Here is a 23,231-nt window from a genome sequence, read left to right as displayed (position 1 = left end):
TTTAGTCGTTACTTCTAACCCAACTCCTCTCTGAAACTCTTCAGGGGGTTTCAGCCCCCCGGGTTTGGAGCCACTGATATGCATAATCATCTACATGTAGAATTAACACACTTTAGAAAGGCTTTGAATACTGATGAAAGACTTCAATCCAGCAGATAATTTATACATCCCATCATTTTTACAAGTGATAGAAAATAGTCAAAATAATAATTAATACAAATCAGCGAATATATTTTCAGATGGAGACATGACTTAAATAATTCTTCCATTTGTCGTTTCTGAAGGGTGAATATGTGTTCGGTCCTCTCTGTCACATGATGCTGCAACCAGGCAGCAGACATAGAAGACCGTTCAAAATGACAAGTATTTAACTCAGACAGACCTCACCAACAAGCCTGTGACGACTGAGGCAGAACAAAAATATGTGGCAGGTGACAGAATATTGCCAATATAGTCAGAATGAGTCATTTCCTGTTTAGCATTTTTTTGTTCACTGTCCAAGTTTAGCTTCAGGTCAATAAAAGCTCAATGACAGTAGTGACGGGTTGTTTTTAACAAAGCCAGCATCATCCATAAAATGTAATGCAAGAAACTGATAGGAGATACAGGTCAGCAAGGTCAACACAAGTACCAACACAACACAGTTTCTCTGTTGCTTACAGCTTACAATCAACAAGTAACACGGAGCAAATCCTCAGCGTGACGTGACAGTATATAGAACAGACTCAGTGAAGAGTCACAGGTTTGGTTTTGTATAGAAACGCATCTGAAATACCACTGCTGCTGGTAAAAACCATTTATCTTTGAAAATAGCATGTAGATTTCCCGACATTTATAAAAGAGTCTCTGAAAGGTTTCCATCTTTTACGGCACAATTTTTCCATTGATCCTAGCAGAAACATGAAAGACCAGCTAAGTGTCACTTACACCTTACAAATACAGCAATGTTCTTTTATTTACCAGTACCAGAGGGTTTTTGTTTTTTTTATGTGGAAGAGCGGTATCTAAATTTTCTGCACATGTCCTATAAGCTGGAGATTCGATGCGTTCAGAATGTACAAGCTTACTTCCAGCTATCTCCCTCTGCATTCCAGTCAATTGTGAAAGAAATGGAAAAAGGGAAAGAAAATCTCAGATGTCCTGAAGTCGGTTCAGCAAAGAGAAGACGGTGAGGAGTTAGAGCAAAGGTGGTCTGAGTTTCAGGTATTGTATTTCATGAGAACTGATCCTCCAGATGTTTGTGATGCTTGACAGCAGTGGTGGGTGAGGGCATTAGATCCTGGTGTGTTGAATCATCAAACGTCGTCCCGTCCAACAAGAAAACAGAATCCCGTCAACATTCTTAAGTCCCATCACAATTAAATCCAGGAAGAGAGTCAGTGTTTGGGTCAAAGCGTCTGCACCAGCACCGGGAACAGGAGGGACAGGTGCTCGGCGCCTCGGATGGGGAGTTTATGCGTGGTGTAGAAGTGGATGACCTCCGGGATGGTGTCAAAGGGAAGGCTGTTCTGTCCCAGGACGTACTTGCCGTCTTTGCACTGAGTGAACTTCATGTGCATGAAGCCCTGGCAGCTCCTGAGAAGAAAAACAGGAAGAGAGGTGTGACACAACTGAAGTGGGAGAGCAAGGACAGAGAACAGGAGAGATCCAACATGAAAAGGAGCAACAGATTTAACACCGTGTGATATTATGATGGATAGAATCCTGACGTAACACCTACATGGAAGGAATGGCAAGGCTAGATAAGGTGACAGAGAAGAACCATATTGGTTCCTTCCTTTTAAATGTCAGGTCATCACAACAGGATTTCCCCTTTAAGAGCATGCTGGCCTGTCATGGTGTACATCTAATTATAGAGGAAGAAGAAGAAGACAAGGGCTGCAACATGTCACCGTAATTGTCATTGTTTCAGTAAAAAAAATTTAATTTTGAAGAACGTTGCAAAGGAAAGGAAAGGAAAGGAAAGGAAAGGAACAGCCCTTGTCATTGCAAACAGTCAAACAACAGGCGGCGTTCGAGGCTCCCAGGTGACCTCCAGACACTGATGCCTCATCACGTCAGCGCTATGAGGCTACAGTGGGATTTTATCCAGTTCTTAATGATTTGGGGACTCTTTGTATCACAAACCCTATTAGACACCAGCTGTGTCTTTCATAAATATTTATATTTTCAGGGCCGTCTGATTGTTGCTTAACTTTGTCTCCATTTAACCACCTTCATTGTTCCTTTCATTGTTCTCGATTGTGTTTATAGTTTATATGCAGTGGGTGTGGGTCGCTTCTTCCAAAGAAATCTAAAATAGATTCACAGCTGTTCATACAAAATATACCTGATTATCGGGTTCTTATCACATAAACCTCGTTGAAGACCAGACTAGCAAGAAGGTCATGAACGTAAAACATCCAACAAACCAGTCACAACACTGATTAAGATTAACCTGCTCCTTCCATCAATCCAGACACAAAAGAAAATATATTAATGGAAGGAAATCTATTTTAAAAATATTTCTTTTCCACCAAAAGAACTACTAAAATCTGGCTACGCTAGAATAGGTTGACAAACACAAGTGATCTGATGACCAGACTAGTTAATAATTCAACTATGTGATCCAAACTTCTGAGTTCGAGGGTAAATGTTAACACACCGGCCTTGAAAGGCTGGCTGGGAGCTGAAAGGTCAACAACAAGTGGTACAAAACCACCTTATGCACAATCTTCTCATAAACCCCCTTCAGGTATACAAGAACCAAACAATGAATGAACAGTGTTGATACCTTCCAGTGAATGTCTGTGGGAAAATATTTCTGATGAACATCAAGGATTGTTTAATCTGTTGACATCTGTGGACTACAAAGATGGGGGACAATGAGAGGCACATTGTATGAAACAATAAAACGTAAAGCGAGTGGTTTCTTTCCATAGCATGTCCTATTTTTTTTTGGATAGGACAATGAACGGCTATTTGATAGACATTCATATTTTTAAATAAGTACCAGACAATTCATATATTTTTAATTTTAGAGATATTACTTCTTCCAGATCTCACATGAAGCAATAACCGGTAGAAGAAGTTACCTTGAGGAAATGTGCATTTTTGCATCAAAGTTGCTCCACAGTTTTAAATGGGTAACGCATGAGCTTGTTGATATGTCAGCACAACACTGTGACAATCCTGCCCCCCCCACCACCACCACCACTCCACCATCACTCTCCCCCTTTTCCCTCCCTGATTCCCTTCTTGTGTGGCTCACAGAAGGTAATTCATATTCATTAGTGATTATGGAGAGGATGATGTGTGCACTGAAGTGTGCTCTACCTGCCTGATTACCACTTAGAAGGCCCTCTGGGGCCAATGATGGGGGGCCAGGGAGAAGGAACAAGGATGGGGTGAGGACAGAGGCATGATGGGGAGCTGTGTGAGGCCAAGACGATGGACCATGGTGGTAATTGCAAGAGAGAGATTTGACCAGATAAGCAGGATTGTGCCCTACAAATGAGTATTGGGAAAGGAATCATTGCAGCAGTGATCTTGAGTCAGGTGGGGGGTGGGACGGTGACGAGGTGGGGGGGGAGTTGTTGGGGAGGGTGGGAGAGACAGATGGAGAGGTGTGGAGACTGCGATATGAGATCAGCTACACACACACACTTCACACATTCTCCTGAGTGAAATGGTTGGGAAAAAAAGAAAGGTGTGCAATTAAATTATAACGATGGTTATTGGAGGATGACTTTGAAGGCACACATGCCACAGCTTCACTTTGTGTGTGTGTGTATGTGTGTGCATGTGTGTGTGTGTGTTCAGGTCTTACCGTAGAGACAAGGAGTAGTCAGAGCGGTTGGTCTGACTGTTCCGCACCAGGTAGCTACACTCTTTGCACAGCGTTAGCAGCGACTCTGCCTCTGAGCGTGACAGAGAGCCGTGATACCATCTGATGGACAGAAAACACACAAAGAGACTGCGTTTCACTCACTGACCCTTGCAGAAACCCCCCCTCCCCCCGATTTGATTCCAAAAGTTGATACGTAGAGCGATACATGTTGAGATTAACCCTCCACAGTGTATCGATGCCAGGCACAGTACAAAATTAATTTTGAACAATAAATGGTCTCTATTGTGCAATAGAGAATAGATTCTCAGCAGCGGCTTAACCTTTCACACACAGAGCACAGAGGTGGAGCACATGGATGTGTTTTTCTGGAACACGCTGCAGCTGCTCTTTCCATCAGCACACGGTCTTAAACATGATACTAAAACAACAGGTGGAAGAACACAGAACCTACAGCCATGCCAGCAGCTCCGTGGAGCTGCCATTCCACACAGCGATGCCTTGATTGAGACGGTCACAACAAAAAGCTATCGCCATCACAGCATCAGTGCTAACAGACAGGTGTAAAGTAGGTGATATTAGCACCTGTGTATGTAGATATTTGCAAATTAGATCTAAAACCGAAGTGCATCTAAAGCTAATAGGAATGACACTGCTTTGGTGGTCAGTAGATAGATTGCTGATTTTGGTGGCGCTGAAATAGTTTATGACCACTGTCATTTCAGTTCATCTGAAGCAGCAGATTTGTTCAGAATACATCAATCTACCATCAATTTAATATCAGTTGTAAAATTACATCCAAATTAAAGCAGGGTGAAAGCACAAGAGGCACCAGAATTTGTGTCCAAGAACACAGAGGAACACCTTCTGGAAAATCTCAATTTGTGTTGATGCCTATTGATTATAACCTAACAGAAATGAAACTGGATATGCGTTACTATCGATCTGCAGAGTCTTGAAATGTTTGACATTACTCTTTTGTCAATGATCTCCACTTTGTCCAACTCTTTTTCCTCTTTTTTTATTTTTACAGCGGCTAAACATAGTTTTGTCTTGTGTTAAAACTTTGAACTTGCAAACACAGAATTAAAGTCACGTGCACTGGCAGCAATCACCCTCCTTCAAATGTACCTAAAATGCAAAAACAAGCAACATGACATGCATGCCTTCAACAAAGCATGTGTGAGCTTTCATCCATCAGTTTTTTAAGACGTGGCTAGACCCTGTTAAACCCGTTAGGTATGGATGACTGAGTAACACTCAGTAATACCAAAGTCATTAGGGTTCCTCCTCAGGAGACCAACAGTGCCTGCAGAAGGATTCAGAGCAATCCATCCAGTCACTCTTGAGGTATTTCCAACCAGCAAACAATAAACCAACCAGCATGTAACGGTACTCCTAAAACAGAATCAATTCAAGTATAGTGAAGTAATATCTGTTATGATGAGCTCATCTTGGTTGTGTGTATGAACTGAATGCCACAGGTCGACGCTGATGCTGCTTCTTTGTTTAAAGTGGTGCAGAAGGAAACCTCATTAGGGATCATCAGAGAGTAATGGAGCATAATAATCAACTACTAACCTCCAGAGAACACTGCCTATCCTGTGTGTCGAGTGTGTGTGCACATGTGCATGTGTGCTTAAGGGGCGTCATGTGCTTGGATTTCATTAGTAACACAGCTTTTTATGTGTGCATAAACAGCACATAAATAACACCAATGATGTCTGAAATTACAAGACCAAAGTAAATGTGTGTTTTTAATGTTCTGACTTAATTAGTTCTCATTCTAACCTTTTGTAATTCTGTAAGCTCTGATGAGCGCTCCTTAACCGAAACACATAACCACTTTGTTTTAATGTGTCCACACCGTGGAACAATTCAAAGTGGTGGCATAAATGAGTTTTTATCTTTGTGTGTCGGATGCAAGTGTTCACTCCTGAATTCTAAATATCAGTTTTATAAAGAAGGATGGCTGCCATGCAGATAATGACAGGATATTTAATTGCTTCATCAGGATTGTTGGATAGATTTTAAACTACAATGCAAAATAATGCTCAGCTTCATTTACTACATCAGTGTGTAAGTTAGTTGATGTCAGATGTTGTCTGGTCGTAAGGACCAGTACTGTTTACTGATATGTTTCTTTTAAGACCAAGCTGTTTTTATTATTCCAGATTACATTCAAGGCAATTGAATTAGTGGCAACAGAGACACTCAATCATCAAAGTTCAAAAGTCAGTGAATACCCCAACATGCAAAGCTTTTATCCTGATTAAATCAAAGTGAGATCTCTATTTTGACACACTGAAATGTACAGCAACAGGTGTAGAGCATACATACACCTGCTTCTCCAGGGACAGGGTAGGGTCCACTCTCTCCCCCACCAGGGAAAGGCCTTCCTGTGGCATTCGGAACTTCATCCCGCCTCCTGCTAGTGGGCTGGACCTGGGTCCCTGAGGACGCAACCGCTCCGTTGGAGATGAGGAGCGGTCCCAATCTGCACCATCAAATTGCACTGCTGGCACAAAGGGAACAGAAAAAAGTGAGTCACGGTACGATCAAAGAGGGTTGAACCTCAGGGGCATCAAACATTCAGCTACAGCAAAAACCTTTCATGCAGCAGAAACCCCTCATAAAAGAGTCAAACTAGAGGACACCCAGACCCGGCCCGACTGAATACAAAACTATCTGCATCATCACAATTACCAACATCAACATTTGTATGAGACCCTGAGGGCAGATAGAGACAGGAGAGATGGCGTCTTCCCTGCCTGGCTACCCTGCATGCCTTAAATGTAGACTATCATGTTTCCTGGATGTGCACATACCAATTCTGTCCTGGAGCGAATAACGTGTAGCCTTCAGTGTTAGTTACCCCTTTTATACCAGATATGGATGTGATTCAATTTACAGAACTTGTAATTAAACGATAAGGTTTACCACAGTGAAACTAACTCTCCTGAGACAAACAAAGAAGACATGCTAATTCTGAGAGCTTGTCATGCATGGTTTGTGTAAGAATGGGATACGGTGGGACGGGGGTGCTTTCAATGCAAACAAGTTGACAAGTGCAGCTGATGGATATGGGTGGTGCTCATGCAGGCAGTTGGATGGAGGTGGAGCAGATGTAGCACAAAAGCTTGGGTCACCAAGGTCAGGGTAACTGCGTAAATGAACATAACAGGCAATAACGGATGGAAGGGTTGAGAGGGATGTGTTCAGGGCGGGAGGTCACCTTGTTCTCTGACTGGGGGCTCATCCTCCAGCTGACCCACCGGGGCAGGCCAGGGCAACTCCGACAACTCCCTCATTTCTAATAGAGGGGGGTGGGGAGTGGATGAGAGAGATAGAGATAGAGATAGAGAACGATAGAGTGAGAAAACAGCAGATGGGTTAGAATAAAGTTAACTACAGGGAGATGTCAGAGAGAGAGGCGTTGATGATTAAGAAACGAGGTGAGAAATTATGTTCTTTCAGATTTCAATGTGAAAGTAAGCTGTGAGATGAGAAGTGCACGGAAGGAAAGTCTTGTTAAGAGTGGGTGAGGGGCCATTTGTGAAAAGAGATACGATGTCGAGAAATTGAGTCAACTATGTCGACTATCATTTTGAAGACAAAACTTCCCGTCTTGGTGTTTACAGTCATTTGTCATAAGTTATTTTGCAAAAAAAAAAGCAGAGATGATTAAACGGAGAGGGTAGGTTTGCATTATTTATAGTCATCACAACAAAACCACTTTAAGGAATTATCTCCGCCGAACAATGACAACACAGCGTGACTTCTGGTGCCCTGCAGTCCACATTAGAGTGTGACAGAGAACCTGAGGAGCATGGGGCAGAATAACGCCGCATTCACTGTCCTACCTCCAGTTAGAGGGTGGTGGAAGGTGCGCTGTGGGAGAGAACCGAAAATAGCTCATTATCTATCCACCGTGGCAGGCAGCCATCTACTACAACAGTCTTAACTGCAGTCCTGCGCCGTTCATTCAACACACATTTTTCCAGTTTCACCACACACATTCAGCTCCTGCTCACAGTGAAAGTGGATTACAAAACAAATAAAAGGAGAGAGGGGTGATGTCTTAATGAGCCGCCAAATCCAAAGACCCCCCACCCCCCCAGGCCCACAACATCAAAGACCATCTGAATGGGCGTTTGGAGAGGGACCCAGGCTGTACATACATGCCTCTCACCCTACCTAGTTAATTATTGAGGAGGCAGACACACTCTGCCACTCCATGAATTATTGATGCATGACGCAGTACAATGGCCCCCATCTGGAGCGGGCCGTACCTCCTCAGAAGCCAGGATTAAAGTGTGGCCCCGGCACCCCTCAGAGGGAGACGTACACGCAAACACAAAGTACCTAAACGCACCTAAACGCTCATAAACGGAACACGTTCCGGAACAACGACCGTCGCCACCCTCTGCTGCCTGCTCACTCAACCCCCCACGACGTATTTCACACCTCTAATTTTAAAAAGTGATGGTGTAAAGGAGATGGACAAAACAAAAGTGAAAGCTAGCACAACTGAAAACAAAGAAATGAATGGAGACACTTTCCTGGAGATCAGATAACGTACTCGAGCATCTGAACCAGGAAGAGGTGTTTAAGGAACAGAGGAGAAAATGCCGTCATCAGACATGTCAGTGGTTTCTACCACGGACTTTTGTTGATCCTTGAAGTAGCAATATTTTATCATGCGTACACATCTTTAACACAATACTAAGTTCTTGCAGTTTAATCAATTCATTGTTCAGCTCACAACAAATAGAAAATAATGTAGTGGGGCTCTGAGCAGCAAATAACTAACAAAGTACAGTATTATCCGCACTATATGGCGCACCTAAAAGCCTTTAATTTGCTCAAAAAACGACAGTGCGCCTTATAATCCAGCGCGCCTTATACTGTATATGAAAAAGTTTTTGAATGGGCATTCGTTGAAGGGGCACCTTATAATCCGGTGCGCCTTATATATGAAACCATTTTAGAATAGGTCATTCGTTGAAGGTGCACCTTAGAGTCCAGTGCAACTTATAGTGCGGAAAATGTTGTAAATGAGTTACGTGAAAACCAGTGAAGTCTACCACTGGGATTTTAAATCTAGAAAAAAATGTCACTGTGTAAATACAGTGTTTATGATTCTGTGGCTCATATTGTGACTCATTAACACAAACACACACACGCACACGCCCGAACTATACACAACAGATAGACATCAAACTGAAGGCAGGCAGGTCATGCTGCATGTATTTGGGTGACTTGTAAATGCTCACAATATAGGTCAGGGCTGTGGTGTGACGCGCTACTACAGCTCTACTGGATGAGTCTTTCCACTACCTGTCAGAATAGATCTAATCAACCTCAAGAAATACACTCACATATATTTATATTAAAACCACACACTCTTATTTTGATGTAGGGCAAAATCTGCAGGCTGTACCAGGATAACTGACAGCAGTCCCTACTGGCTAGTCACACACACACACACACGCACGCACGCATGCACACACAGACAACAAAAGGCTGAATACCATGCTCACAGAATCCCACCATGCCATCCATCACCAGCAGAGAACATCTGGCTCCCATTCACTCCTAATGGGAACCTGTTGACTTGTCAGACAAAAGAGCCGTTAGTGCTCCCCTTTGTTTTCCGACACCAGACAATGAGACAAACTAATGGTTTGCAGACAAAGGAGCGACTCAAAGCGGTGTCCAAACTCTACATTCATGATGAACGTCTTCCACCATATTTATGCTGGACGGAAAGAGGGTGTGTGTTTGTTTTTTGTTAGTTCTGGCACCCATTTGAACCCCACAGATGAAACAGGTGACAGCAATTCAGTAAATTGTGGTCTGCTAGAATCCACATGTGCCTGGTACCTCAACTAGAGAGAGAGAGAAGGGTGGGGGGGGTGACCAGATGAGGCTTTCTTCTTGGTGGTGCTCACACAACGCACACCGATGATGGATAACCGACATGGCTGCTGACTGAAATCATCTGTTTTCTGTGGTCGTAGTGAAGGATGAGAAAACACAGACAATAACACAGCTTCATTTGGTCCATTAATGAGCACATGTGTTTTACTCATCCCATCTGCGGCCCAAACACAAAGACCTTCAGCTGGGCAAAATGCCCCCCATGAGGACAATCAAACCTTATTCCAGTAAAGGGAGAAAAAAATCCTGCAGTCCCACAGGTTACCTTGCATAAAATGAATACGATATTAAAAGCATCTTAATACACAGTCTTGTGTGTGTATTAGCACTGGTTGGATGAGTTCCCCTGTTGTTTCTTGCTACTCTAATCATTTCCATCTCTATACTGAATACACCTCTTACTTTACCCTCCTTCTTTCACCTGTCATCCTGTATGTGGGGCTTTATCTCTCTTTCCAATTTGCTCCACTCCTCGTCTGTCTTGCTCTATCTTACTTTCATCATCGCTATAGTGGTCAGCAAGAGGGAATCATGAAGGATATGCCTCCTCACCAATGTCAGCAAGGGCTCATGAGGGACAAAGAAAAAGAGGCAAGCGCTGGAGAGAGGGTAGGGGCAAGAGGAAGGACATGTGACAAGGAGAAAGAGAGAGAAAGAGTAATGGAGAGAGCGAGATTGACAAGAGGTCTTCCACTGTGCCAGTAAATTGATGAAGAGGCTTCTCAGAAGCCCCAGGACCTGTTTACAGCTACAGAGAGCAGCATCACACCAGAAATAGAAATCTAATTTTCTTTTTTGCATTTTTTTCCCAGCTCACACTGGGACATACACAACAGCACAACACCACAGGAAACGTTGTAGACATAACACATGCATTTATAATGTAGCTCTGGAAAAAAGGAACTTCTGTATGTTTTAACACTTCACAGCACCCTTCAACATGCACCAAGAATGGAAAAATAAACCTAATGCTCTGGATAGCTCTGGAAATAGTTTTCTTGCTAAAGCAATAAAGCAATGCTTTAGTTTATGATAACATCATCAAAACCTCTATAAAGATGAATCAACCCAGAAGATGTGTGATAATTCCCTCTGGACAGACGGACATTAACATTTCTATGGACATGCAAATGAAAGCTATTATGGGCACCATGAAAGTTTTACATTTATCTCCGATACATACATAAATTGGATTACAGATTTGCAAAAAAAAAAAAAATGCATAATTTATAACATTTTTAAATCAAATTGCCACAGAAAACGGCAATAAATCAAAAGATTGTCAACCGGGAAGTTGCCTTGTGATAGAAATATTTTATGTGAATGCTAAAAAGCTTCCTGTTCTATCATGTCACGCTGCTGCCTTTAGGGTGCACACATTTGTACATTTAGGAGCTTCCCTCGCCGTTCCTCCTCTTTTGCTGTTGCCTAATGAGCGACTGCACTGGAACAAACGCAGGATTCCGGCTTCATTTCAGTAGCACATCAGACTAAATTGCCAGGGGTGGTGATGTTATTCATTCACCTTCCCCACCCAGACTTCCAGCTGGTTTGTCTGATTCATCTCATCATGCGTCCTCTCCTCCAACATTATACAACCATCATCCGCAACAAATGGACTATAAAACTTCGAAACATGAAACATATATTCATCTGTTCATTAGGTGTGGCAATCAGAGAGGTAATGAGATTATACTTTTCATTGGCTCACTAATTGGTCCTGAATGTGCTGCCGGGCCAATATTTTATTGCATGAGTGTCTGGTGACTGTCAGGGATTAATGAGAGCTGTAATTTGAGCTGGAAGGTGTTGAGTGGTGACGGCATTCTAACACTGATTAAAAGTCACCGGGTGAGAAGGACCTTTCACCTTTGACATGACCAGACTCACACTCACCTTCACAAAAATGAATGAAATGCACTGGAGATGAGGTTGTTTTTGACACAGAAGTAAAAAACCACAAACCCGTGACAGTCTGACCTGGGCTTAACCATGAGAACTTGCCCCTAAAATTTGGAACCACAAGAGTATCGTTGTTAGTTTGAGATAAAACTTCCACTGATGAGATTTTTGTCTTCTTCTAACTGACATTTGAAGGCAAACGTCCAACTTGGACACCAAACTGAATCAGAACAGTTGGAAGTACAATCTCAGTTGTGTTACAGTGAGTTTGAACTTTAGGATAGTCCTCTTGTGTAAAGGTGGCAGAGGGAATTATAACTCCTCAAAACTATCCACTGATTCTCTCTAAATAACCGACCGACTAAAAAACCAGCCCCTAATAAGGTGGAAATTGGGAATCAAAGATGGGAAAAGTTAGAGAAACCCTGACATAAAGAATCATAAAACCCTTTCCATACACATTCAAGTCCAAAACAAAAGGCTCAGTCAACTGATGATTGACTCTGGAGACACTCGACCCACTGAGCAGGAAACACCCACCTCCTCACACTGCTCAGTACTTCAGCTGAGGGAGAGCATCACAGATTCGTCCAATAGAGCCTGACAAGAAAGGATCTAAGATTCCTCTGACCCTAAAAAGTCTGTGTCATCATTTGTTTCATCAGTGTCATGAATCTGCTGTGACTCAAATCAATGTAATTGTTCTGAGTCACCAGATCTACATAAAACTGTCTTTGGTTCCATATCAGACTTTAATGTGTGGCAGGACTTGTAGAAATTACAAATGAAGTTGCAGGTAAACATCTTAAAGCTCCTGTTCTCCAATGTTAACCATCCAAACCAAACAGGTTGTTCATTGGGACACATCCTTCCATTCCAAAAAAAAAAAAAGAAAGAGAAGAAGTTAATCAAAGTCTGTCCAGAACTTTCAGAGTCATATTGTAAACAAACAAACAACTCATCGCTGGCAAAAACATTACCTCGCTAGCGGAGGTAAAAATAGCTGCGACGTGCAATATTCATCCCGGCGATTACTTTAAATCATTGAGCTGTGAAGTCATAATTAGAGAGATTCTCACAAGGGCCTGTGTGAAAGCAATGCATGCAAGTCTGCATACAATATGCAACAGTAATCCCCCCCGCCCCCAACAACCACACACTCACTTGTGTTAACACGCAACCTCTTCCCACCCTTGAGTTAGATGCTTGATAACCAGTGCTGGGAAAACCAGTCCAGAACCCACGTGTGTGTGGGTCTGTGTGCATATATCCTTATCCATAAGGATGAGGGGCCGCCGGCAGATTGTGATGCCCCCCCCTTTGGCCTCTGTTGCGTGTTATCTGAGTGAGTGTGTCACATCTGCAGGGAGGGAGAGATGTGGGGACAACCCTGTCACCGCTGCTGCATTGGTGTGAGAATGTGTGCCTGTGTTAGTGGATGATTGATTGCACCCTGCAACAATGGCCCCGGATCCTCCTCCTGTTTGCCACAGTACCTGACCATTAATTCTCCTCAGCATCCCTCCCCTCTGAATCACCGTGCCTCCAAAAAACAGCCACTGAGTTCCCACCAAGCATACCGTAACCTTGGAAGACACTTTCCAGTTTCTCTCCAATTAGCTTCCTCTGGAGCCTCTCTATCATACTGTACCTCCGTCTCATGTCTTTTTCTGGCCTGCTGACTCTCCACTCCTTCCCTGGCTGTGTCCAGCGACATTACAGTATTTTCTGCACTATAAATCTAAAAGCCCTTAACTTTCTCAAAAACCGACAGTACACCTTATATATGAAAAAAGTTTTAGAATAGGTGATTCATTGAAAGTACGCCTTATAGTCCAGTGCGCCTTATAGTCCAGTGCGCCTTATAGTCCGCTGCGCCTTATACTCCAGTGCGCTTTATAGTGCAGTAAATACTGTAAATGGATCTGATCATATGGATTAAATGAGAATGGAAAATACTGCTGGCATGTTTACCTTTCAGTGCTTCGGTCTGCTAAGACAGAGATCACACTAGCTTAAAGGGCTAACAAAAAACAACAAGGGGTCAGAGGGTTCTCCTCTCCGGTGTTCTCTAAATACTCCACTGCAGGAGCGCTAGCTGCAGGTGGCGGAGAGAAGAGAAGACAACGACGGAGAGGAAAAGAATGAGAGCTAAGCAGGTAACAGGATATACTGGCTTTTTTTTTTTTTTTTTTAATCAATTGTTGAGCACCTCCTTTTCAAATCACATCCACCCTCAATAAGCTGTGGTGTCTCCTTGCTGCCCCCCTGGTAATGTGATTGGAGCGTGAACACGATGAGAATGGATTTATCTCTGCATGGATGTGTGTTGTGCTGACCATGACTCTCTTATTAGCGCCGGATCAGTCATGCACATGTAGGCATGTAATTAACTGAGGGGGAGCGTCGAGGATGGGAATGAGGGGAGGGAGGAAAGTGGGAACCGAGGGGTGGGGTGGGGGTGATTTATTATCCCATCACCTTGACCTTGGTGACTTGGAGATGCAGCTCAATTAAGTTGACCCGGCCTGGAGCTGATCCACTCCAAAATGACCCATCAGTCAGCTTCTGTTTCTCTTTTGCTCTCCATCTCTCTTACTTCAACTCCTGTCTTTCCCCCAATTATATTCAGTAGATGAAGCTCAATGCGATGCGACGCATATTGTCAGTGCAACACTGAAAAATAATTATCATGTACTATGCCAGTTATCTCAAAGAATACTGCAGATAACGTGATGACAAAAACAAACCCTGATATGTCTGTTGCCGACCTTCTCCTCGTGAAGACTAGTGTACTGTTCCTCTCCTCACACACATTCATGCACAAGATGTCTCTGTCAGTTCTAATAGTCGTCTAGGAGGTGGTTGTAGCGGTGCTCTGACATATGTGGGAGAGCAAAGACAGGAAGAAATCAATAGTCAACTGAAGGTGTTTAAATGAAGCCAGAGAAAGATGTGTCTCATTTAGGCTGAGACAGGGAAGGTTTCAGCACCACATCCAGGAAAAAAATGGCTTTGGAGATGGGGGTGGGGGGGTGGGGCAGATGCTTCATTAAAGGTCAAGACAGTTATATGAGTGTTTCATCATGTAATATTAGCAGTAGGGTTCCCGGTGTGCTCGTCGGTTTGAGGGGCTCTGACCTTTAAAACAGGTTTTTTTTTAACCCAGGTTTCACCGGTTTCATTTTCAGCTTCTTTTTTTTAACCTAATGCAGAGAAGGTCCGAGAGCTCTTGTCTCTAGATTTCGTGGGGATTTATCGCCTAAGTGAAAACACCATGTGAGGATGGGCGCTTGCAAACACGTGGGTTTCTGAACTGGGTGGTGTTGGTTAAATGCTGACAGTGGTTAATCAACTGATTGCCTGACAATGGGCCTGCTATCTGGGAGAAAGGGGCTGTTGACAATGATGTGTTTAGTGCAGCTTGGAAAAAAATCAAAATGAACAAAATGAAGCATTGTTTCAGTCGCTTCACCGAGAAAGTCTGACACGAGTTTTCTGTAATTTCATTTTGAACATTAGCCCATGTGATAACCCAGTTTATGGTGTATTGATTCAAACAGGTGTAGGAAGAATACCCAACAGCACAGTTTATCAGTCATATTGCACAGCCTACATCTATGTTAAGTGGTTTTCATCAGGCTATCCACTGCTTTTTTTTTATCTGCTTACCTGCAAACGCTTTGGAGATGTGATCTTTTTTCCATTCCCAGGGTTGATCGTACTCATCAGCCGGTCTCTCATCATCTTGTGGCAGCCTGCTGCTCTCTTTGCCCTCCTCCAAATGTTCTCCATACAACAGACCCGGGCGCTGGCCTCGTTCATCTTCGTAAGGGGTGTCGTAGAGCTGCACCCCGCCCCGTGGCCGTCCTCCTCCTCCCGGGCATCGCTGCAGCTCTGCATGTGTATTATAGCATAAATTAATACGCAGACACTGAAACATACAGAATTCATTTTCTTGGATGTTTGCATTTAGCTCATTCACAGCAAGACAAATAGACAATATTAACATTATTTATTTGCCAGCAGTGATAAGCTTCCCTACACACCACAAAAATTATTCTGTACTACAAAGTAAATCAAATTGCCTGTTGCGCTCTGACATGACTAGAATTAGAGAAGAGCGACAAACAATGTTTGCACAGCTTGCTGTGGGCTCAGAATCTCATATGTGGTGGATTAACAAGGCCTTGGGCTAGATGCTGAGTCGCAACTCTGTAGACAAAACCAGCTCCCCCCGCCCCCCCCCTTCACTTGCTCATCCGAAAGTCCCAGCAGCAATCTAGCAAACTCCCTCCCCCCCCGTGAATACCTTCATATCATTCTCAGTGGGATCCAACCAAGAAATGTTTTGTTCTTTCTGCACCTGCAGCTACTATGAGGAATTAAAAAAAACGCCAGGAGATAAAAAAGCTTTGAGGTCATTGATGCAATTCGAAGAATGAAATCTGATTTATGACCCATTAATATTAGCATCTGAGCTACAACTGCAAAAAAAAATAAAAAATCATCAACGGTGTTCGAATAGCAGAGGGTACGTATGAAGAGATCATTGAAAAAAAATCAAGGAGGGAGGCATCTTTTATGTACGCAGCCAGGCGCCTCGCAAAAGAAGTGCGCTCATGTGAAAAAGAAGGAGGAAAAAAAATGGAAGGATTCACTAGTGAACCGGAGACAGAAACTTTCACCTTCACCCGACAATACACTGCCATTGGGCGGCCCTTTAGTCGCCATGGTGACCAAGCGGTGGCCTCAGGGAAAGGCCCTGAGGGTATGACGACGAGGTTAGAGGAGAAATGGAATGGGAGAGAGGTGAAGCAAAGAAGAGGAGGAGGGAACAAGAGTGTGATGGGGCGAAGAGTAGGAGAAGGAAATGGAGGAGGAGGAAATAGAAGCGCTGTTGAAACAAGGTGAAAAGAGCGATGATGGGAGAGGAGGACGAGGGTGGGAGGCTGTGGGTGTCTGTCAAAGTTTGATGTTAAGTCATTGAGACAGAGGCGCGGCAGGGCTGAACGGCGCTCTACCTGCCTGGAACCCACAGCGTCAGCGTGAAGATGGAGACGATAAAGACAGCGAGATAAAAACAGGAATGTAGGAAGTCAAATGAGAAACTCACAGGGAACACGGTGGTGGGAAACACAGGAGAGGAAGGTGAGAACATAGCAATTTGACAGAAAGCCGAGAGATTTGAGAGGAGTGACAACAGGGAGAACTGGGGGAGTGTTTAGATAAACATGCATGAAGGAGCAGGAAAATGGAAAATGGCCTTTTAAACTGCGCTGATGATGTTTTTTAGACATACAGTCAGAAAAAGCACACAGGTGTCCTTTCTAACAGTCTTTTGCGAGATGATTACTATTCCGATGTCACATCTGTCTTCTGGCGCTCTGCTGGGTTTTTTAATGAGCAGCGACTGAGTAAGAGACAGATGGAGACAGATAGCAGCAGTTTTCAGACAGCTCTGGAGTGACAGGTGCAATCTATTGACAAATGAAAGCGCTGTGACGATACCATGCCACACTCTTCACAATCACCGCTGCAAATATAATCTCTCCTTTGGCGTAATCCTACGGGGTTAGAAATGGTTTTCTTCCTGCTTTCTCAGCTGGGAACATAAAGGAATGCTCCAATTATTTGACGCCAGATATTAGCGACTTCCTTTCATCGCCAAAAAGGCAAAGCCAGCATCACCAGAGAGGACAGGATATAAAATTTGCTAATGGACGGATCGGAGAGAGGCAGCCAGACTAACCCCCCCAGGGCCGGGGAGAGCCCTCGAGATGAAGAGAGACAGAGAAACAGAGAGGAAGGGTGGGAGGGAGGGGAGGCTTTTACACTAAACGACTGGGACAGACCAAGGGGAGAGCGGGGAAAGGGGCAGACAGAGACGTTATAGGAGGAGAGACAAATGGAGAACGATAGAGAACTAGACGATGTGGGAGAAAGTCACAGGGGAGGAGGGAGGGTCTGAGATGGGATAATAGGTGGTGTTGTGGGGAGGGCTGACAGACACAACACCATACTCTAAAACTGTATGAACACATGGTCGGTATAATGGATCTACTAATGCTGCATATTCACAGCAGAAATTTTGTGATAAGTCAAAACTACATATGAAGAAACAAATTATTTATAGTTAGGTGAACCTGAAATTCAGGAAATTACCAGAAATTTATCTGCTCATCATATCATGAAGCAAAATGTCTTTTTTTTTTCAGGAATGGAATTTTACTCTATTATAAGTGGAAATAAAAATGTCCAAAAAAAAGGGGGGGGGTGAATTTAAATCTACCTCTGAAACTATGATACTGTTCAGACTGACAAATGATGAGCATTGCTGTCCACTGACCTGTTATGACTCTTTGGGCCTCATAAGGTTCCATGTAGCCGTTATTCTCACACGGAACAGGTCGGAGGTCTGGTTCAGATCTGTGGTCCAAGCGTGCATCAAACGGGTCTGAGTAATCTGTGTCTCCTGCCAGTGGAGCAGATGGCACCACCTAAGAAATAAAACACACATACTCATGAAGAAAAAAATGGGTTTGATTACAGAACATAAATTTGACCCCATTGGAGAAAATATCATTGATATTTCTTGACTTTAGAGATGAAATACAAAACATTTCTAAATGTCAATCACAATTCCGCAAAAGCTCCACTTTACATTTTTGAATGATACACCTACATTAAAGGATCCAAACGGTTTTACATAATTAAAACAGTTCAGTCTGTAGCGCATAAAAAGGAAGAAGCTTTGCATTGACTAAAGCTCATCACGACCCGAGATGGAGAGCAGTACAAAATAAGAGCCTCACTGAATGGCACATTAAATATATGTTTGCTTACAGGCAACACGCTTTTGCAGGATCATCAAGACGCGCATTTGCATCTTTAATGTGCAAAATCACAGTACCTCACCAAATACTATGCATGCTTAGTAGCTATGTCTTAAACCCCTGGAAGAGGGAACTATAATTTCTCTCCGCTGCTACACTGAAGACACATAGAGCCACAAATCACCCTGCCTGAGGAAGATGAGGGGAGGCTGTAGGAAGAGCACAGCGAGTGAAGAGGGAGAAGGTTGGTTGGTCAAGAGCATTTGTTCTTTCATGCAAACACAGAAGAAAAACAGTGGTCATCTGGCACGCTGACAGCTACAAAGGCAGCCATATGGTCTCTCTCTCACACACACACACACACACACACACACACACACACACACACACACACACACACACACACACACACACACACACACATTTAAACTCAAACGTCCTTTGGCAAAGAACTCTCCTCCTAGATCTCCGTGTCTCATAAAGAAAGTAGCTTTACCGAAGCACGGTTCCCGAATTCCTGCTCTCCATGCTAACACTCTCACAAAATCACAACCTAATCCCGTGTTGATTCTGTAACAGGTTACTTATTGATGCTCTGGAATCGCTGATGTTAATTAGAGTGTGGATGCTCCCGCAGACCCTGGGAAATTAATGAGAGCAGGAGGGGAGTGGAGTAGAGAGGGGCAGCTGTAGCGACCCGAATGTAGATTATTACTTCAATCCACTACAGGACTTTTGGACTTGTAACATTTTCCAGGAGTCGTGGATTTACTGCGGCAATGAAAATCCCCAAAATCCCCATCAACTTACTCAGCACATGTGAGCTGAATTAATATGAGGACCATTTCCTTATAAATCACTTACTTCTGATCCAATTGCTCAGTTTCAACATCATTTTCTTTCTAGCGGTACATAGAGAACACGACCAAGAGACACACAAACAGTGCTGTGGTATAAATCACACCTCCCCGTGGCCCTCGGCGTATCATCATGAGGCGTGTTGCTGTATATGGCCCCGAACATGTGCTGAGGGAGGGGTCTCTCAGCTTGCAAAACCAAACCTCATTTATTATTTATGGAAGGGCATAAACTCAAGGGACTGTGACCCTCTCTGTCTCAATGGTCCGCTCAAGTCATCAATTTTATTTTTTTCACATAGGATGGTGAATTTATGTGGTGCATGGGGCCTAATGTGATTTATGTAAACAATGCATATGCGTGACACACATTACCAGTCACTTGCTGATGGAGTCTAATCAATAAAGCTGCCACGGTGATGGAAGCAGGACCAGAGAGATGCGGGAGTGTTTTTCATCCTTCACCACTTATTTGCCTTTCCTTCATCTCTCCCTCTCTATTTCACTCATTTCACAGGAGCGAACCACATGAAAGAGGGATTTTATCACTACACACTTTACGCTCTGAAGACCTACAATCACACGCTGAGAAAACGGAGGCTCTTACGGGCTCTTGCTGGTCCTCGATAGAGATGGCGCTGAGGAGGATCTTGGTGCGCCCCAGCTCCTGGGAGTCCACTTTGATCAGTCTGTGTTTGGGAGACTTCATGTCCACGCTGGACGACTTCATGGGAGACCCAAACACAGGGGTGGCAGGGTCAGACATCCCAGACTCACCCCTGGACCTGTTCTCAAGATCCTCGTAGGGGTCCTCAAAGTCCAGGTCCCTCTGCAGCCTGTAGGCTTTGAGGATCTCGCTCTCGGTGTAGTCTGGTGTAGGAGGCTGTGGGGGGACCTTCCTGCTGCCGAAGCTCAGGTAGTCTTTCAGCCACTTGGCCATCACAGTTCAGCGTGTTAAACGTGTTAGTGGATGATGGAGGGAGAGCAGGAGGCTGGAGAAGCAGACAGGGATAGATAGGGAAGGGGTTATTCCCTTGTTATATCTGATGATGATTGATTTAGCTCTGGGTTGGATTTGTGCTGAGAAAGGGTTAAAAACAATTTTCATTTAAATAGCAAGAAAAATCCATCCTCTGTTCTCTTTCCCTCTCTTTTCTGTTCAACAACTTTCTCCACAATCTGCGTGCGTTTGCATCTCTCATGTGTCATTAAACTACACCAACAGCTGGGCTGTACAGACTCCTTTTGTTTTACACGAGGAGCACAATCGTCTGACATCTGGACTTTACCCGAAGGCTGCAGTTCCATTTCACACCCATACAATAAATTTCGACACTAACATGCCGAAGAAAAGGAAGACAAAAGACTGAAAGAGACCATCAACGCAAGGAAAGAATCAAACTTGCCCTGCGTCTACACATAATTGCTTTTGTCAGGGAACCAACCTAAAATACTTTTTTCTTTATTTTTTTATTTTTGCAAAGACATTTTTATAAATCGGTACAAACAAACTAAAAAAAAAAACAAGCTATTTTTTCTTGATTTTCCGCTAAAACAGGCACCAAAAACACCGGATTTAAATCCCAGCGAGCGCAGCGCGATAGAAGGCAACACTCACCAACCCGATTCAGTCCTTCAGACACTTTCGATGCCTTATTTCGCGTTTCTTCATTTCGATCACAGAAGAAAAACGGGAAAGGAAATAAACAACGGCTTCCACTGCTTGCGAAATGGAGAAAAGTGCTGCTTTTTTTTTTTTTTTTTTTTGTAATAAAATAAGGGAGCACCTAAATCCGCCTGGAGCTGCGCTGACGGCAGACGAGCGAGTGGAGCTCCGACGCGAACTCACTCAGCCCGGCGACACGAGGGGAGGCGCTTCGGTCCCCCTGGAACACACTCCTAGTCCCCCCTCCTGCAGGCTCTGACATATCTGCACATCTCACCGGATGCAACAAGACTTAGTGTGTAACATCACAACAACGGAAAAGGGTTGAGTGCAAAAAAAAAAAAAAAAAAGCTCACACGAATGTGCTCCAAAAATGTGAATTATTCATTCACATGACATCACTGGAGGATCACTGAGAGACACGATGGTGAAGTTTTCCCTGCAAGAAAAAAACTAAAAGAGAAGCCAGTGAAGGGTGAACCAAACTGGTATGTTACTCATTAAAGAGGATTTTGGAGGAATCCATCATCCTCCAGATGGGATGGAAATTGTCGATGTACAGAAGTGTGGATAGAAATAAAACACTCATCACCACAAAAAAAATAAGATGAATAGCACCGGAACCCGTTTAGTGTGGTTGAAAGAAAAGCCTTTTGTAGTGTGTTTCATTCATTTTCTCATCCCCACAGATGTCCCTTCAGCCCGGATCCACGCTGGTGAACCGGGTGGTGTGATGCGGTGGGTGAGGCCGGCTAAGTGCGTTAAAAGACCATAAAAGCCTCTTTCTTTACTACACCCGTGAGATCACTGACCCCCCCCCCCAGGGGGACGTGGACTGCATGAGGTCACTGAGCCATAATCCACCCCCCACGGCCATCACAATCAACACCCAGGCTGTTTGTGACGAAGGTCTGGGGTGACTGAGGGCTGCCACTGAGAACATCTGGAGGATCCCCAAAGTCCTAGAAAGTTACAAGCTTCAAACATCAGTTTTAGGACTTCAGTCTTGAAGAAGTCGAGTCGAACCACTTCTGATCTGATTCTGATGCATGAATCTGAATATCTGCTGATGCAGAAAACAGATCTACTACTTATGTAGATGAATAACATGTATGTCCCAGAGTTGGGGCGCAACATCAAGTCCAGTTTAAATGTTACTGCCTTAATGAAAATCTAACCGTAGCCGCTAAAATGTATTTATTTGTTACAATAATCAACAAGTAATTTGTGACCGAATGTGGAGGAAGTCACAAACTTCAGCCAATCGCGATTATAAACCGCATCAGTAATTACTACATTCAGATTCAAACAAGAAAAATAAACATTATTAGAGATGGAACTCAATTATTTGGAAACATTCACCACGAGAAGACACAGATTATTATTAGTTTTATTGAATTACTCTGTCCCAAAATCCATGATGTCATTACAAACACAACTCAGACATTTACTTTGTTATCCAGTAGATATCAAGTACTGGATCAAATCCTTCTAAAATACATGACAAATATGTTTCTGTGGGAAATACCCTCTCCAGTACTGACAGCCATGCAGGTCAGTGTCTCCATGATGTAAAGATATCTGATTCACATATTGACATTATTACCAAGGGAACGTCGTGAAATAAAACCGTCCAACTGATGGTTAAGGTCTTTTCCTCACATCTTAAATACAATCTTTCAGTTCTTTAAAGACTCAGAACTTTAATCTTGCTCCACTCCCCATGCGTCCACCCAAACCCTCAAACTGCAATTCTTTCCTATATCCCCACCGTTATGTCTTGTCACATATCTGAGAGTTTCTGTAATCCCCCTTCTCTACTAATGATTGCACCTTTTAATCTGCACAGTTTCAGCTGGTTCACCTTTTCCCTACAACCCAGGAACATATTGAGCATACATTGAATTTGGTTCCATCCTGGCTGGGCTGGGAGCCAGAACTGTGTCGAAGATTGAAACTGAGCAAGATATGGAAAATCAGACAAAGAGAGAGGCAAGCAAGAAGAATACACATGCATGGGGAGAGGAGAACAAAAATGGACAATCAGAATCTCTGAGTGAGAGATTATCTCAGACAAGCAGACAGGCGCGCACAAAATCTGTTATTTTAATGCAAAGTAAATATTACTGCACGGGAGCCAAATGTTCAATTGAATCGATGAGGTTGTGCGGAATAATTCAGAAAATTAATTAGACTCCTTC

At 43.5% G+C, this 23,231-nt stretch overlaps 1 protein-coding gene across 7 annotated transcripts; it reads right to left on the bottom strand.

The window, feature by feature from the left end:
• Positions 1-12: 12 nt before the first annotated feature.
• Positions 13-21,352, bottom strand: shdb (Src homology 2 domain containing transforming protein D, b). 7 transcript variants are annotated; one of them, XM_068319279.1, is made up of 8 exons: positions 20,983-21,352; positions 19,972-20,356; positions 18,021-18,171; positions 15,344-15,568; positions 7,062-7,139; positions 6,167-6,344; positions 3,809-3,928; positions 13-1,575 (listed from the first exon to the last, which is right to left on the bottom strand). In XM_068319279.1, the coding sequence occupies exons 2-8, from the start codon at positions 20,302-20,304 to the stop codon at positions 1,389-1,391; spliced, it is 1,272 nt and encodes a 423-aa protein (XP_068175380.1). In that variant the 5' UTR covers positions 20,305-20,356; positions 20,983-21,352; the 3' UTR covers positions 13-1,388. The 7 variants fall into 7 exon arrangements, 6 of the variants coding, with proteins under 6 accessions (XP_068175380.1, XP_068175383.1, XP_068175381.1 ...); XM_068319282.1 differs by having other exon boundaries at positions 6,167-6,341; XM_068319280.1 differs by having other exon boundaries at positions 20,987-21,352.
• Positions 21,353-23,231: the final 1,879 nt, after the last annotated feature.

This window comes from Antennarius striatus, chromosome 7 (genome assembly GCF_040054535.1).
Source record: "Antennarius striatus isolate MH-2024 chromosome 7, ASM4005453v1, whole genome shotgun sequence".
Taxonomy (NCBI): domain Eukaryota; kingdom Metazoa; phylum Chordata; class Actinopteri; order Lophiiformes; family Antennariidae; genus Antennarius; species Antennarius striatus.
This window is presented reverse-complemented; position numbering and strand designations above follow the sequence as displayed.